At 38.2% G+C, this 14,909-nt stretch overlaps 1 protein-coding gene across 3 annotated transcripts in view; it reads right to left on the bottom strand.

The window, feature by feature from the left end:
- Window positions 1–14,909, bottom strand: part of sh3rf1 (SH3 domain containing ring finger 1) — a 78,750-nt gene that overhangs the window by 19,089 nt on the left and 44,752 nt on the right. For all 3 annotated transcript variants that reach the window (XM_042342851.1, XM_042342845.1, XM_042342856.1), the window contains exons 3-5: window positions 3,254–3,529; window positions 2,578–2,673; window positions 269–577 (exon numbers count right to left, since the gene is read on the bottom strand). In XM_042342851.1, the coding sequence (XP_042198785.1) occupies window positions 269–577; window positions 2,578–2,673; window positions 3,254–3,529 (681 nt within the window). The remainder of the gene's footprint in view (window positions 1–268; window positions 578–2,577; window positions 2,674–3,253; window positions 3,530–14,909) is intronic.

Below are 14,909 nucleotides of genomic sequence, written 5' to 3'. Positions count from 1 at the left end.
TCCTACTTACTGCTCGGTAAACAGAGGCGTGTGGAGTAAGGGAACTTGCCCAACATTTCGCCCTGCTGGGAATCAAACCCAGCTCCTCTCGCTTGTGAAGCGAGTGCTCTAACCACTGAGCTACAGGACTCCAGTTTATGTAGTACATGGACACTTTAATACAAACTACTAGATATAATTCCCCATTTGTTTACTTCATAAATGTTTGGACAGGAATGTAATCACCTACAAAATAGAAACAATTACTGAAAGCTATTTAGAATCTTACCTGAGAAGGAGCACTGCAAGAGAGTCCACCCAACTCACTGATACGAGCAGCAGCTGTTGGGTTACTGGAACTTATGAGAACAGGAGGACTGATCTCCATGGAGTGACGGTTCTGAGATGACTGCGATGCTTTGTTGGACATAGTTAATGAGGTGAATGAGTGACGCTTTTTTGTGTTTTTCTTGGTGATATCTGTGGGCTTTTGGGCAATACCTGAGGCATTACTGCTGCCTTCTCCTGAATCACCACCTCCAGAAGTGGAGGCAGAAGGCTTATCCAGGTGTATTAGCTGTTTGGCTGTTGAGTTAAACTAGAAATTAAAATATATATTAATAAGTGATATTAATTCAAAGCACATAAATAACCCTAAATATATTCTAGTCACTCGTGTGCTGGCATAGTTGGGAGTATAAAGGATTTACTGTAGTTTCTTATTTGCATTTGAAAGACCTCCTGCTATAATAGTCCTATCCATCTGTAAATTACCATCTCTAATACCAGCCAAAAGCTCTTACCTAATCACATGAAATTTAGCAAGTTTCTACCTCAATGTAAACTAATATTTAACATGCAAAGATATTTAAAATATTCTATCACTCCCTTTTAGTATGCTTTATTTGCATATCATTAGTTTATATTCATTATAAGCACAAAGTTCAAGAAATAGCACTTCTGTAGTTTCGTATAAAATTCTGTACAAAGCTGTGTACGGTTCTAATAATTAAGCATTTGCTTAGATACGTGGAAAACGCTATACCATCAAATTACCAAGAGTTATGAAATTACAGGCTTCAACATGCACATGGGTTTGACTAAATCAGGCAAGTTCCCATGTCAGCTTATAAAATCGAGCAGCTTTGTTTTGGTGGGTGGGGGGGGGGGGGAGTGGTAAAGCAATTGCTTCCTTATCTGCAATTGTGAAAAAAAATTGAATCGTAAAAGATATTGTAATGTTCAACATTCAGAATATTCGCAATATATTAGGCTGAAAAATATAAGAAAGCATTAAATGGAAATAGGCCATTTGGCCCATCAATCCCTTTAAATTCACAGACAACAAGCAATCCACTATTGGAACATTCTATCTGATTCATTTATTCTCCTGACAAAAAGGTTCTCAAAATATCTTCCAGAACATCCATCAAATCTATCCTGCATTATTCATCCTTGACTGTCTGTATCCCTTGGTAAGACAATTTCATGGTCAAAGCAGCTCACAAACCTTGATATTTCACACACTATTCAATCTGTACTCGTTTTTATAATTCCATTCCTGTTCCTAACTGCCATTTGGCTGGAAACCAATTCTACATATCCAGCTTCTAATCTTAAATCTTTAGTCAAGATTAGTTTTATTCAGTCAAATAACCTGCTTGCATCGATATAATCGATAAAGTTCTAGATCATATCCCACTCTCTGCCCATTCTCCCGTGAAATGAAGTTCAGTCACAAGCCCCTCTTGATAATTTAGAAACTCCCTTTCTGCTCTATCTGACCTTTTCCAAGGCGACAAAAGACCTTTTGATGCTTGAATGCTGGATCTGCACACATTATTGCACATGAGGCTTCATGGGACATAAGAACAATAGTTACTTTCACATCTCACTGCTTAAACAATATGGTTGATAATATTTTTACACAAGATACTTTTAATACAGCATTGTAAGTCTGACCCACTCGTTAAACACAGATGTCCGAGACTAGGTGATTGTAACACCTCAGCATCCCACAGCAAGACTCAGAATTCCATAGAAGAGGGATCAATCTTCCACTCCACACACACACATATATATATTATAAAATTATATATATAATGGAATGCAGAATATCCTTTAAAACTAATTTTCCCCAAATCAGTCACTTCAAGGAGGCAACATATTCATTTTCGAACACACAATAAGTTGTTTTGAAAAAAATAAGATCTCTCCACCCCCATGAATCTGGATGTTAAACTGCCCCACCTCATGAAAATACAGCAGAACTCTGTAAAAATGTGCTTTATAGAGCAAATTTGGTTATAACGCAGTAGCAGAGGGGACCCCATTCACTGTGCATGTGTGTACCCATGCTCACTTCTCATGCCAAATGGCTATCACGCCAAATTGGCCAATGGGTCATCACATCACTTCCTGCTTTGCAAACATGGTTTGCCCTGAGTCAGCCATAATTCTTTTAGTACGGGAACCAGTCAGATCGCAGGGAGCAGGGTGACCTGCTGCAGGATTGTACGCTGAAACCAGCTATTGAGTCTTGCTATTTTATGGATCCCAACCACCATGTTATAAAAGGGCTCCACTGTACCAACCCACCTCAACATAAGAAATGGGGAATATTCCTATCTTGTCTCCCAACATTCCTTCAGCCCAGTTCTCATCCACTCGGCGTATCACTGTTAAGATATCGTCCTGAAGAGGGAAACAAAAAATAACATGCATAAAAAAAAGTTTTTTTTAAACAAGACAAAATGAATAAATATAGCAGACAATTTATTTTAGTACAGCAAATCGCTGTGAAAAGCAAATTGACAGTTTTTTTTTAAATAAAGCTTCAAACTAAACTTTGCATTAGGTAAATACTACTTTTATAAGCTACACTAATAGGCATTGGAATAGTTTGATAATAATACTTGCATTTGACATAACACCTTATCATGTCATTGTGATGTCTCAAAGCCCTTCACATGATATACTGTAATGCTCGTGTGTTTTTTGGGTGAAATGTGGCAGCCAGTTTGTGCACAGCAAAGTCGTACAAACAGCCATGGAGAGAGTGACCAATTTTATTTGGGGGATTGTTGGCCAGGACACCGGGAGAAACGCCCTTCTCTTTTCGAATAGTGCCATGGCACCTCCCACAATGCATTACCCTCCCCACCCCAGCCCTTGGTTATCTGAATGCGATGCCAATTCCCGACATGGGGCTTGAACCCACAATCTTCTGATTCAGAAGCGAGAGTGCTACCATTTGGAAAGCAACAGCCCTTACCTTTGAAAATGGTAAGCAGTCTTTATCTGCTTCCTTATCTTTCACTTCAAAATCATAAAGTGCTTTGCACTGTGGCGGAGGCTGAGGTAAAGGTTTGATAATCTGAACATAGTTAGTGGGGAAAAATCCATGAACACTATTGATTTCCCCATGGTACCAATTTTCATCCACTTGGCGTCTCAGGATGATAACGTCTCCCTTGCTGAACTTGAGATCACCGGGCTCCTTTCCTTCATAGTTGTATATTGCTTTGGCACATGGCAGTTGAGGTATACCCTGAAAGAAATGAGCAAGATTTTAATCAAATGCACTTTTTTTTTGCAAACGCCAAAGTGCAGATCACATTTAATTGTTCACATTGCGTAGGAAATAATTTCCATAAAAAGAACAATTATTTCAATGTGAATCTAGAACCCTTTGAATAGAAAATACAATACAAAATTACATTTGACGTCAGGAGGACGTCCCAAGGTGCTGGACAGTCAGGGATTTGGACCCGAGCTGGGGGTTGGATCGGGGAGAGTGGAAGGCAGTGAGGGTACCCGAAGGCTCGGTCAAGGGGAGGGTTATGAAACGCATCTTGAAAGAGGCAAGGGAGGAAGCAAGGCGAGTAAAAGCATCTAATGCTAGCAATGGTTTTAGCGAGATTATCTAATTAAAAATTGGGGCATCGAGGTGAAGAATTGTTAGGAAGCAAAACATTCTTCCCGGTGAACATCCAGTGACAAGAGTTTTTTCTTCTTTAGTTGCTAATGGACACCCACACAGAGAGTAAAGCTTCCTCTACTCTAATCAACAATGTGCCTTAATCCCAACTTGCTTCAAGGCACTGTTGATGACAGTGCCAGCCTGCCTTGCTTGACAGCAGGACATGGAGAGCAAACCAGCCACATGGGGCAGGGTTTTTTCATACGTGGGTCCTGTTAATCCAAATCCTAACAGGTAGAACAAACAGCAGAAATCTTGCCAATCTGCCAATCTAACTGGACAAACAACAGGAATCTTGCCAATTAGCATCTGCAACGGCAAGTTATGTGGTTTTAGCTGATTACACTTAAAAAAAAACCAATGCACTCTCGAGTACCTAAGCCTTGTCTTAGAGTGTGCTTAGGTACTCTAGAGGTACGTAGGTACTCAAGCACTCTGAGTTCCTAAACTGCCTAAGGGGTACTACATAAATGTATGTTGTTGTTGTTGTTGAAGCCTTGGCTCTCGACAACTTTTCTAAATCAGGTAAGTAGGACAAGTTCCTCTTGGGAGAGAGTGCTTAGTGTATTCCAGACACAGGAACATTTCCACACAAATGTAGCATACATATGTGGAACTCTGTCTGGCTTGAATACTATCAGACACAGTGATGGGTTTCCACGTGGCAGCGACCAAGTTGACCCCAAATAAATATTATGTGCTGATGTGCCATTTTCTATTTCCCATACCAACAACCTGAGTAGCCTGAGTTAGCCTAAACCCACAAGGTCAGGACAACATCAAACTATTTCACTTAGGGTCTTTACAATTAGCAGAGGCAGAGATTGTTCTATGTTTAATTGAAACCAGGTTGAGAAGTGAAAGAACAGCACCACCCAGATATGAATGCTTCTCTTGACAAAGAACGCTGTCTAAATACTGAAAGGATGTGAAGCTCTGAATGGCTTCAATCACCTAAAAGTACAGATTAAGCATTCCAACAAAAACAATAGAATATAACAAATCTTCTGCACATGAGAACAAGTTAAAGTTAGACATAATAGTTTAAGGTTTCTGTGACAGCTGTGAACTTATTAGAAACTGATAAAGTAAGCACACTTTAATTACGATACCCATTCCTAATATTAGACTATCCAAATTCATTCTGCCAGTCTTCACATGGACCTGGTTTATCGCACTCAAACCAACATTTAAAAATACTGCACAGGAGTGAATATGATTGGATGGCAAATAATGTAATTCCTCACCGTGACAAATAATCTGCAGTGCCAATCACTCAATACGGTATTTATTTATATCAAAGAAATTTTCTGTCAAACATTTTATGTTAATAGTACAGTATATACACAGTAGGGCACTCTTTGCATCCCAATTAGTTTATTTTTATTTCCGTTCGGGACAGTTATAGGAGAATAGCACTTCTGAAGTGATAACAAAAAGAATTTTCCACAAGGAGGAATTGAACGCTCGATTCATCACTCTTTCATGTCTTGGGTATGAAAACACTTCATAAGATTTTTGTTCTTTTACGCTGAAAAGCCAGAAGAGAAAGTTGTTGTGCAACTTTCTAAGCCACTGAAGAATAGTAAATGTCCAAATATAGATCATGTTTCCAGCAAGTACTCGATTTGCTGTGATAATTGTTCATTTTCTGTTTATTATGGATTTGGTATTTTAATCTGTGCAAATGTAACTTTTGTTTGCAAACCAACAAAGCAAGGCTTGGTTTATTCAGATCTATATTTACCACGATAGTGGATCTAAGGTAACTCCCATCTACTAATGCCACACAATTTAGCACTTGAAAACAGAATGAATTTGCTCTGTACTGTAAGACAAATCGCTGGAATGAAATTGAAATATACAACACAATTTGACTTGGGTAAATCGACTGAACATTGGACTGCCAGACTGTTGAAACTCCAAACAAAACGACAAAGACAAAATTGATAAAAACAAACTTTCAGAGGTTTTTTTTTCCACAGGTCTGAGTTGATTCACTGACTCTCTCATTCTACTTTCTCCCCAATGTTCTTTCCTTTCTGCTCTCTTCGCTCTCATGCTGGAGTAAAGCTTCAAGTGTGCCAGATGACAGCCAGAAGCTCAGCCAAATGCCCATTATTCGTATTTGATCCAAGGCAGTGAATGGCAGTATATAATTTGATCATGGAGGGCATCACAGCCAAGCCTGGTCTTGCCCAAACCAGGAATAAGTATTGTATTGTGATCATAAGCACTGAAACCAATGTTACACTCCCCACTTGCCATCCTGGCTGAGATCAGTAAAGTTTAAAAAAAAGAGAAATCCTCTTGGGGCTGTAAGGCTCAGCATCACTTCAGTTGGCTCATTTATTGCCACTTTAATTGCATTTACAAAACAAGTCTTATTAGGTCTTAGATAGATGCATACAACCCAAACAAACAAAGTGATATTTAAACATTCTCTGATTTATGCACATTTTTAATATGGTTCATGTTGTTACTGGCTCTCATTGTGTAATTAGAATTATAGCTAAGTATTATTCAACCACTGATCCGTGACCGCTTCATACCTCTGGTTAGCCAATTAGTCTCAAGTCGTATAAAGGCATCAACTGGGACATGGAAATGAGCTGCTGTAGTTACTGTAGAAAAGCAACGTCTTTGCCTTATTCTCTATGAATCTGTCAGCTGGGCGTTCAGAGAAGCATAGAATTATACAGCACAGAAGGAGGTCATTCGGCCCAACGTGCCTGTGCCAGCACTTTTTAAAGAGCTCTCCAAATCAATCCCACTCCCCCGCCCTCTCCCCATAGCCCTGCAAAATAGAATCACACAATTATACAAGAATCATAAGATATACGTGTTGGCCTGGCTCAGTTTGTAGAACTCTCACCCATGAGTCAGAAGGTGGTGGGTTCAAGTCCCATGTTGGGGCTTTGAACTCACAGTCTATGCTGACACTCCAATACAGTGTTGGGGGAAGCGATGCACTGTTGGTGACATCCTTTGGATGAGATGTCAAACCAAAGTTCTATGTTCCTGTTCAAGTGAATGTTAAAGATCCCGTGACACTAATTGAAAGAAGAAGAGTGTTTCTCACAGGGTCCTGACCAATAATTCCCCCAAATAAAATTGATCATTCATTTCATGGCTTTGTGGGCAATTACTGTATTCAAATTGGTTGTTTTGATTGCCAAAAAATGCAAAGTCATTGCGCTTTACAGTAAATTCTGTGAAGCGCTTTGAGACATCCACCCAAAGTAAAACGCATTATATGAAATGCAAAGATAAGTATAATCTCTTTTAAACTGAAATAAAAGTGAATAAACAGTTAATGATTTCTATCTGCTTTGTTTTGAGATACAAATGTTATCTTTCATGGCAGTTCCATTTTAACGGTCAGATTTTGCTGATTCATTTTTACTTTAATAGTAAAACACATCGTCACAAACATGGTGTTGCCACTGGATATCAAACTCACTGTAATGTTGATTAAAAAAAACTTCACTGGACATTTAGGATTCTTATTTTAATTTTTTGTACTGTATCACACTTCAATATTGAGACTCACAAGACTCATGAAGACAGTTACCAAAATGGATAGCAGCAAGACTCAAACCACAAAACAAGGGATAGTGTGGCTTTTATAGTCTATTCAATTGATACTTAATGCACTCTCATGAAAAATGTGTTGCTGGTTAGCTAAATAACATGCAACATTTCCTCCCATTTTGAAAGAACAGGCTAGAAGCATTGCCAAATAACAGTTTGGATCATAATAGAAATAGCAACCTAAGTTACATCAATGCAAAATGCAATAGTTAATTTTTAGAACACAGATTAGAATGAGCTCCTAAAGTTTATAGTAGGTCTGTTGAAAAGTGCTGGCATTTCAAACAAAAGTGTTTACTACAGAAGCAGTTTATTTCGGCCCAAGCTGAGCTTAACAGGTTTGGAATTTGTAATGAGAACGAAAAGCTGGCACAGAACCTTTTTGCATCTTGATTTAGCTACTTTACATTTCCCGAAACTTACTTACAAGCAAAATAATTTGGTTACTTCTAAAGAAGTGAAATTTGTGTTAAAAATCAAATGGGACTCGAGGGGCGTAAATGAAAGCTGGTAAAAAGCATGTTCAGAGAACATTAAGAAAAACCTCTTTATTCAAAGGCTATCAAGTAAAGCATTCAATGTAAAAGTATTGTGGTTATACAGAATACAACAACAACAACAAAATTACATTTATAGAGTGCCTTTCACGTCGGGAGGACGTCCCAAAGCGCTGCAGCGCATTGTAACAGTGAGATCCCATGGGCTGAATGACCTTTGCGTATCGCAGATTTCTCTTAGGTTCATAATTTAACTTATTGTAGGGATTCTACAATTCTTATATTAAAAAATCAATTGGAAAATTGACTGAATTTTGAATGTCAGCAACTATCAAGAGTTGTCACATATCCAACAATACCATAGGAAACTACAGTATAATGCCATTTTTGCCTTGGCTGGCAGCATTGTTCTTTCACCTCATCTCCTCCAACAAATGTAGATAAGGAACAGCTGAAAGTAGTGAAAGCAATGTGAGTAAATGTGAGTTCTGCAAATGTGCTAAAGTTTTCGTCAACAAAATACAGTCAATTTACTTTAAAGTACATTCTGCAAGCGCTTTGAGACGCCTAAAGACATGATAAGGCACTATATCAAATGCAAGGATTATTATCATCATCATTTATTAAAGTTACTAATTAAACAACACACAGCAATCCAGCCACAAATTCTATTTATTTAATATTGAGAACGTTGGTTCAAGGCCAAGGCCCACAGAGCAGCAAATAAACAACTTTGAAAGTGAATGAGACAATCAGGAATAAGTAGTTAGGTGCTGCCAAGCTTGGGTTTTAAAAGCAGCCTGCAGCATGGACTTTCAGAGGCTGCATTTACAGTATAACATAACAATATAATAATCCTTGCATTTGATATAGCGCTTTTCACGTCTTTGAGACATCTCAAAGTGCTTCACAGAATATACTGTAAAGTGAATTGACTGTATATTTGTGGGTGAAACGCAGCAGCCAACGTTGGCCAACAATGCATTTTGCTGCATTAAGGCACTGAAAGTACAAAGATTAACACATCTACTGACTATGTAAGTATGAATGATCATAAAGTGTTCTGCTCAATGTGCAGATTACACATATGTCCTATTCTCTGGCACCTCAAATCTAATCCACCCCAATCTGGTAATTAAAGCACCTCTTCCCTTCTCACTGCATGTTACAACCATAAAAGGATTTTGGGAGCAGTTATTGATGGGTACAAGTCCATTGCACTAAAGTACCTTTAATTCATCTGGCAATTTTAGGGGACATAAAGATGGGTGTGAACGAAGGATAAATATTTGCAGTGGGAAATGTCTTCTAAAGTTGTGATAAAGCATTTTTGACCTAGAGACTTCCACTTTGCAACAACCGTAATTTTAACAGTGAGATAGATTAATGAATCTTAATCTAAAGCTTTCATTCAATGAAAATGGCTCCCTGCAAAGCAAGAAAAACATATATACGTTTGTCCTTTTGGAATTGCTGAGCAGGGCACTCAGACTGTCTACAAAATATTTTCTATAGATCTGTGGCTTCCTGCTCTTTCCTTAGCTGGAGTATTTTATTTGAGTTGAGAAAAAGAAACGATTTTGGTTGCAGTATACTGTGCTACCTCCAACCCGCCACACACACACACACTTAGTACAGCACACGCAGGGAAAGACTAGAAATAGGGGAGAACAATAATGACTCAACATGTGCGTCATGAAAAATGTTTGTACTTCAGACTGAGGTCCAAATAGTTTTGTTATGACACAGGAACTACAAGTCAGTCCGTTGTTCATTCTGATTTGATTTTTCCTTCCCTGAAACATCTTCGTGTCCCCTGCAACCTTCTATCTACTCCATTTAATATATAAAGAAATTGGAATCAATAAACAAGTGAACCAGACCAATGTTATGGATCCAAGATGAGTATATTTTCCACAGTAATCTCCTGGTTGAAGTTTATGAGCCAAAAGTTTGGTTGAAGCCATTTGACCTCCAATGCTTGCTGACCTTTCCAGCTGCAACTCTCAGCCTGTTCTCAACCAAAGTTTACACTTCACTCTCAGTTTTTTGCTTGGATAGACATCAAAGGAACCCTGCAGAAGATCTCTGCAGGCTATCAGTGGGTTTGGAGTTCCCATTCAGAGGCAAATCAACCAGGAAAGTGCAAGGACTCAGCACGGGTATGCCAAATACAAACTGCAACACCATGTGTAATCACCAATGATTGAATCAGCATTTTGTTTGACTGTTCTATCTATGATAACTGGAACAAAAATGATCCGGAGCCTCAGAACAATGCATTTGAACACAAATAAGTAGTTCATGTCACCAAAGTTCCAGTTAAATTGACAACTAAGGTAAGTGTTGAAACTACAGATCTAATTATGTGAGACTAGGCTGTACATACCATGAACCCGAAATCTAGTAAAGAAAAAACATTGTTAGTGTCGGATCCAGGATTACTCAACTTCAGACTGAATACTTGAGATGTTCTTTTACATGAGTGGCACCACACAAATGAGTTGTTTTAAGTGGAATGCTTTCGGGATGCAGTTATACAAATTTGACAAGCCAGTACTGTTAAGCGACAAAGCCACAAATTTGTAATGTATTTACTGTAGAAAATATTCCAAGCAGAAAAGTCAGATTCTTCAAAAAAATCTCACTATATTGGGATGTCATCCTAAATTATAGAGGATAATAAAAATGAATGTGCCCCAGTCACAAATTCTATTGTAATCATTAACTTTTTTCGAGAGGAAGTGATGAAAAGAGGTAATTGGAACCAATTTAACATCTTGATGATCATTCTCTTCTTTTTAATATCAATGTAAATAATCAATACGGCACCATAAGCAGATGGTACAAATGGTCTTAAACATGACTAAATGTTCGAACATCACTGTTCCTGTACTAGTGTATATCAATTAGATCCTGCAACCACTATTCTTAAGTATACATGCAAGTAAACATCAAGCAACAATGAAACTGAAACTCCCTCTCTCTGGAACTCTAGCATCTTGGGACGTCCTCCCGATGTGAAAGCTACCATACAAATGCAATTTTGTTGTCTCTCAACCACTCCGTTTTGTCCCCACGTTCTGTCTTTAATCCCACCTCAAATCATAACACGTCACTAGCCACTTACCCCACCCCCGGTGCCCAACTCTGCTCCTGGAATAAAGCACTGTGAGCATTACCCTATGTGAAGAGCATTATATGCATGTAAATTGTTGCTTTACATTTTAAAATGGGTGGGTTGGTGTGCAACTTTTTAAAATGTAAAACAATACCACTAATTTACTCACACAGAACATCACGGTGTGAGGACCCATTGAATGCACGCTTGTTCCATTTGTCAGTTATCAACCAGAATAAAGACAAACTGTGAGGCTCCGAGCAGAGGCTATCACACTTCCCAGCATGATGGAGGGATATTGGAGGAGAGTCTGGGCTGGGTGATCTTTGGGTGCATTTGAAGCACTATAGGCGCAGGCTGTGCTCAGTTGGAGCTTTACCAATCAAAGAAAAAAAATTCTGCAGACCAAAAATTTCCACAAGCCAAGAGTAGATTCCTGCCAGCCCAACTCTCCTCATGCGCGACATCGCCACACTGAGCGGCCTCGCAGTGCTCTGCAGCCTTCACAGTGGCCAGGGATATAGACTGTGAATTGGATGGTTTGAATCCCGCGAGTAGAAGATATTTTATTCTGTATCTTTGGTCACTCAATCCACGACTGTTTGTGGGACACTGCTGTGTGCAATTGGCTGCCATGTTTCACCATCAAAATATACAGTCAATTCACATTACAGTATATTCTGCGAAGCGCTTTGAGATGTCTCGAAGACATGATAAGGTGCTATATCAAATGCAAGGATTATTATTATCTTCTGCTCCTCGGATTCAAACAATTACAATGTCAGTTCCAGCACTTTTGAAAAATTACACTTAGCTGGAAATTCTGGACCGGATCTCCCCCCAATTAGATGGGGTTTAATTATACGATTTTCTTGGAAATATTATGTATATAGCAATGCCTGTAAAACACAATATTTCTCATATATAATAATCCTTGCATTTCATATAGTGCATTTCATGTCATGACAATGTCTCAAAGTGCTTTGTAGGATATACTAAAATGTGTAGCGATGGTGTATTTTGTAGGCAAGCCAATTTGCAACAGCAGTATCCGAGAAATAGCTATGAAGTAAATGACCAACTTTTTCTCAGGGTCGGTTGGCAAGGACACCATACAAAACTCCCTATACAAGTAAAAAAAACATTGCATTTATTTAGTATTAAGTACCATCAAAAACCTTGGCAACATTGTCGAAAACCTAACAATTTTGGAAGAGGCTTGTATTTATGTATCCAGAAAAGACTACTCTTAGCAAACAGAAAAATTTACCAAGTAATATCAACAGCAACAAAACAGTACAAAAGAAAAGCTTCACATAGGCAACTATAATCATTCCGGGACGCTAACCTGCGTGATGGGCACTATATAACTACAAGCTGTTGTAATCAAACAGAATGCTTTGAGGGATTCCAATTATGCACAAATTCACAGAAGATCACCTGAATTATAACTGTACAAACATGAACCAAGAAATATATGTTATATATATATATATTTACACACACAGTCATACATACATATGGCCAGGATACCTGAATTTTTTTTCGAACAGTGCTATGGGATCTTTAACATCCGCCTGAGCAGGCAGACAGGATCATAATTGCATCTTCACAGTTTTGTCATCCCAAATCTTCCTAAAACTAATGTGTCTATTGCTAGATGAGATTGTCAGAGGCAACAATGAAGAAGCTTTATTTTTTTCTTAAATCATTCAATCCATGGGATTATTCTACACTATCTCCCCAAAATTGGCTCAGAAGGAATTATCAAAAACATCTTACATCTGTAAACGATTTGACATGGGACAGCACGCTTTACATCTTTGTGCCCAGCGACTCATCCTGAACATAGTTTCACCATCTATATATAAACTGTACACAGTCATACAATTCAAAAATATCTTCAGACGTAAATAGGTGCTATGGTTTATGTTGAGCTTCTGGAAACCGATTATAAATAGCACGTTGCCTCTGCATTATAAGAAACAAATCCTTTTAAATCCAAATATAACCAACAATATCCTGCTGACGAATTCCCAGCAGGTGTTCTTGACCCTGGGTAATACCCTCTCAACCAAGCAAAAAAAAGAGCAAATGTAAAAGAAGTGGAGGGAGAGAGACTTAGAGAAAAATACATGGTCTGCTGCAACGATGAGATAGCCTCACGTAATTAACAGTTTCTTTCTTCCAGTTTACATTAAATCACAATTATCACAAGGTTTCACACTACAAACATTTTCTAACTTATTTTATTTTCTTCCTAATTGAATGCTCAGGTTTCCCCCTTTAAAACACTGGTATTGTTAGCATTAAAACTGCAAATACACCATCACTAACCAACCGCAAATTAATGGTGTCACAGCAGAGTGGGCTGCATATTCTTGCCCACAACAAATTGATCTACATTCCCAGGGACTATGTGGTCGTTTCAGGCTCCATTGACTCCCTATCACATCTGTCACTGCAGCTGATCTGGAAGGAAATGGGAACAGCTGGGCTCTGAGCAGCTAGTTTAACATCTTAAAAAGAATTCACAGAACCTTTTAATTTTTTCAATGCACAACTTTTATAAATATATTACGGTTCAGCAAAATTATGAATTATACTACAAGACAGACCTCCTGACAGAAAATGAAAGATCTCCTGACAAAAAATGAATGGCAATAGCTGGATTGGCAATAATATAGTTCTTTCAAGGTTTACAAAGCCAAATTATGAATTTTAAGTCTCTAAATTCACAATATATTATCCACAAGCAATGCAGTTGTAACAGCACTGTTAAAACTGCCAGAGATAATAGGTAAAATAGTTTAAAGAGCAAAGTAGCAGCTGTAAAGATAAAGCTCTTGGGAAATATCCAAATCATTTGTTCTGGCAAAATACAATTTAGACTAATCAAGAACAGGGAACAAGCAAGCATGAAATGAAAAGAAAGTCTATTTTTTTCCAGACTATTGAAATCTTCTAATATGAACTCTCTTCATACGCTGAGTAACAATTTGGCAATGATGTTGTCTGCCTTCCCGATAACTGAGTCAAGAAATATCCACAGCATCTAATTTAATACATCAGTTACTTCCAGTTGCTTCCCAAACATAACATCAGTGGACCTCAGCAGAACTGGGATCGTCATGGAATTTGATTTGCCCAGAAAGAATTTGCTTATCACCATCTGTACTTAACCTCGTAACCCTCACTCCTGTTTCAGAAAAAATATTTATCAAGCTTGTTAAAAATGCTGTTAATTGACACAGGATTAGCTGCAAATTACATGAGATGTTTCCTACAAAAAACTGCATAGCATTTCATGTTGCACAGCTCAGAATTTTCTTCCAGAGCGAATTCCCAGCAAGTGTGACTGCACTTCCCAGAAAACATGACTATTTAAACAAGCTCTTTATTTTTATTCTGGACAATACAGGATTCACTGGTTCCCGTCAAGCGTATATTGAACCAGAGACATTTGTTCAGATGATCCAGAGACGCATGTCATCTGTTGTCAAAATGAATCACTCAATAAGATTAGAAATTTGCCCAGTCTCAAAGTTCAGTGTAGCAAGTCACGACCAGATCCTAACCAAAGGCTGACAAACCAACAAACTGGATTTATTTGTGACAATTTTAAAATTGATTTAAAAAAGTAGGTGCAATTAAGAAACAATGCTTCAGGACACCTGAAAGCTTGATGCAATTTAAATCTTGTGGCACATGCATGTACATCACACCCAGTGTTACA

This window comes from Callorhinchus milii, unplaced genomic scaffold (genome assembly GCF_018977255.1).
Source record: "Callorhinchus milii isolate IMCB2004 unplaced genomic scaffold, IMCB_Cmil_1.0 Scaffold1, whole genome shotgun sequence".
Taxonomy (NCBI): domain Eukaryota; kingdom Metazoa; phylum Chordata; class Chondrichthyes; order Chimaeriformes; family Callorhinchidae; genus Callorhinchus; species Callorhinchus milii.
The sequence above is the reverse complement of the archived record's forward strand: the minus strand, read 5'-3'. Positions and strand labels throughout refer to the sequence as shown.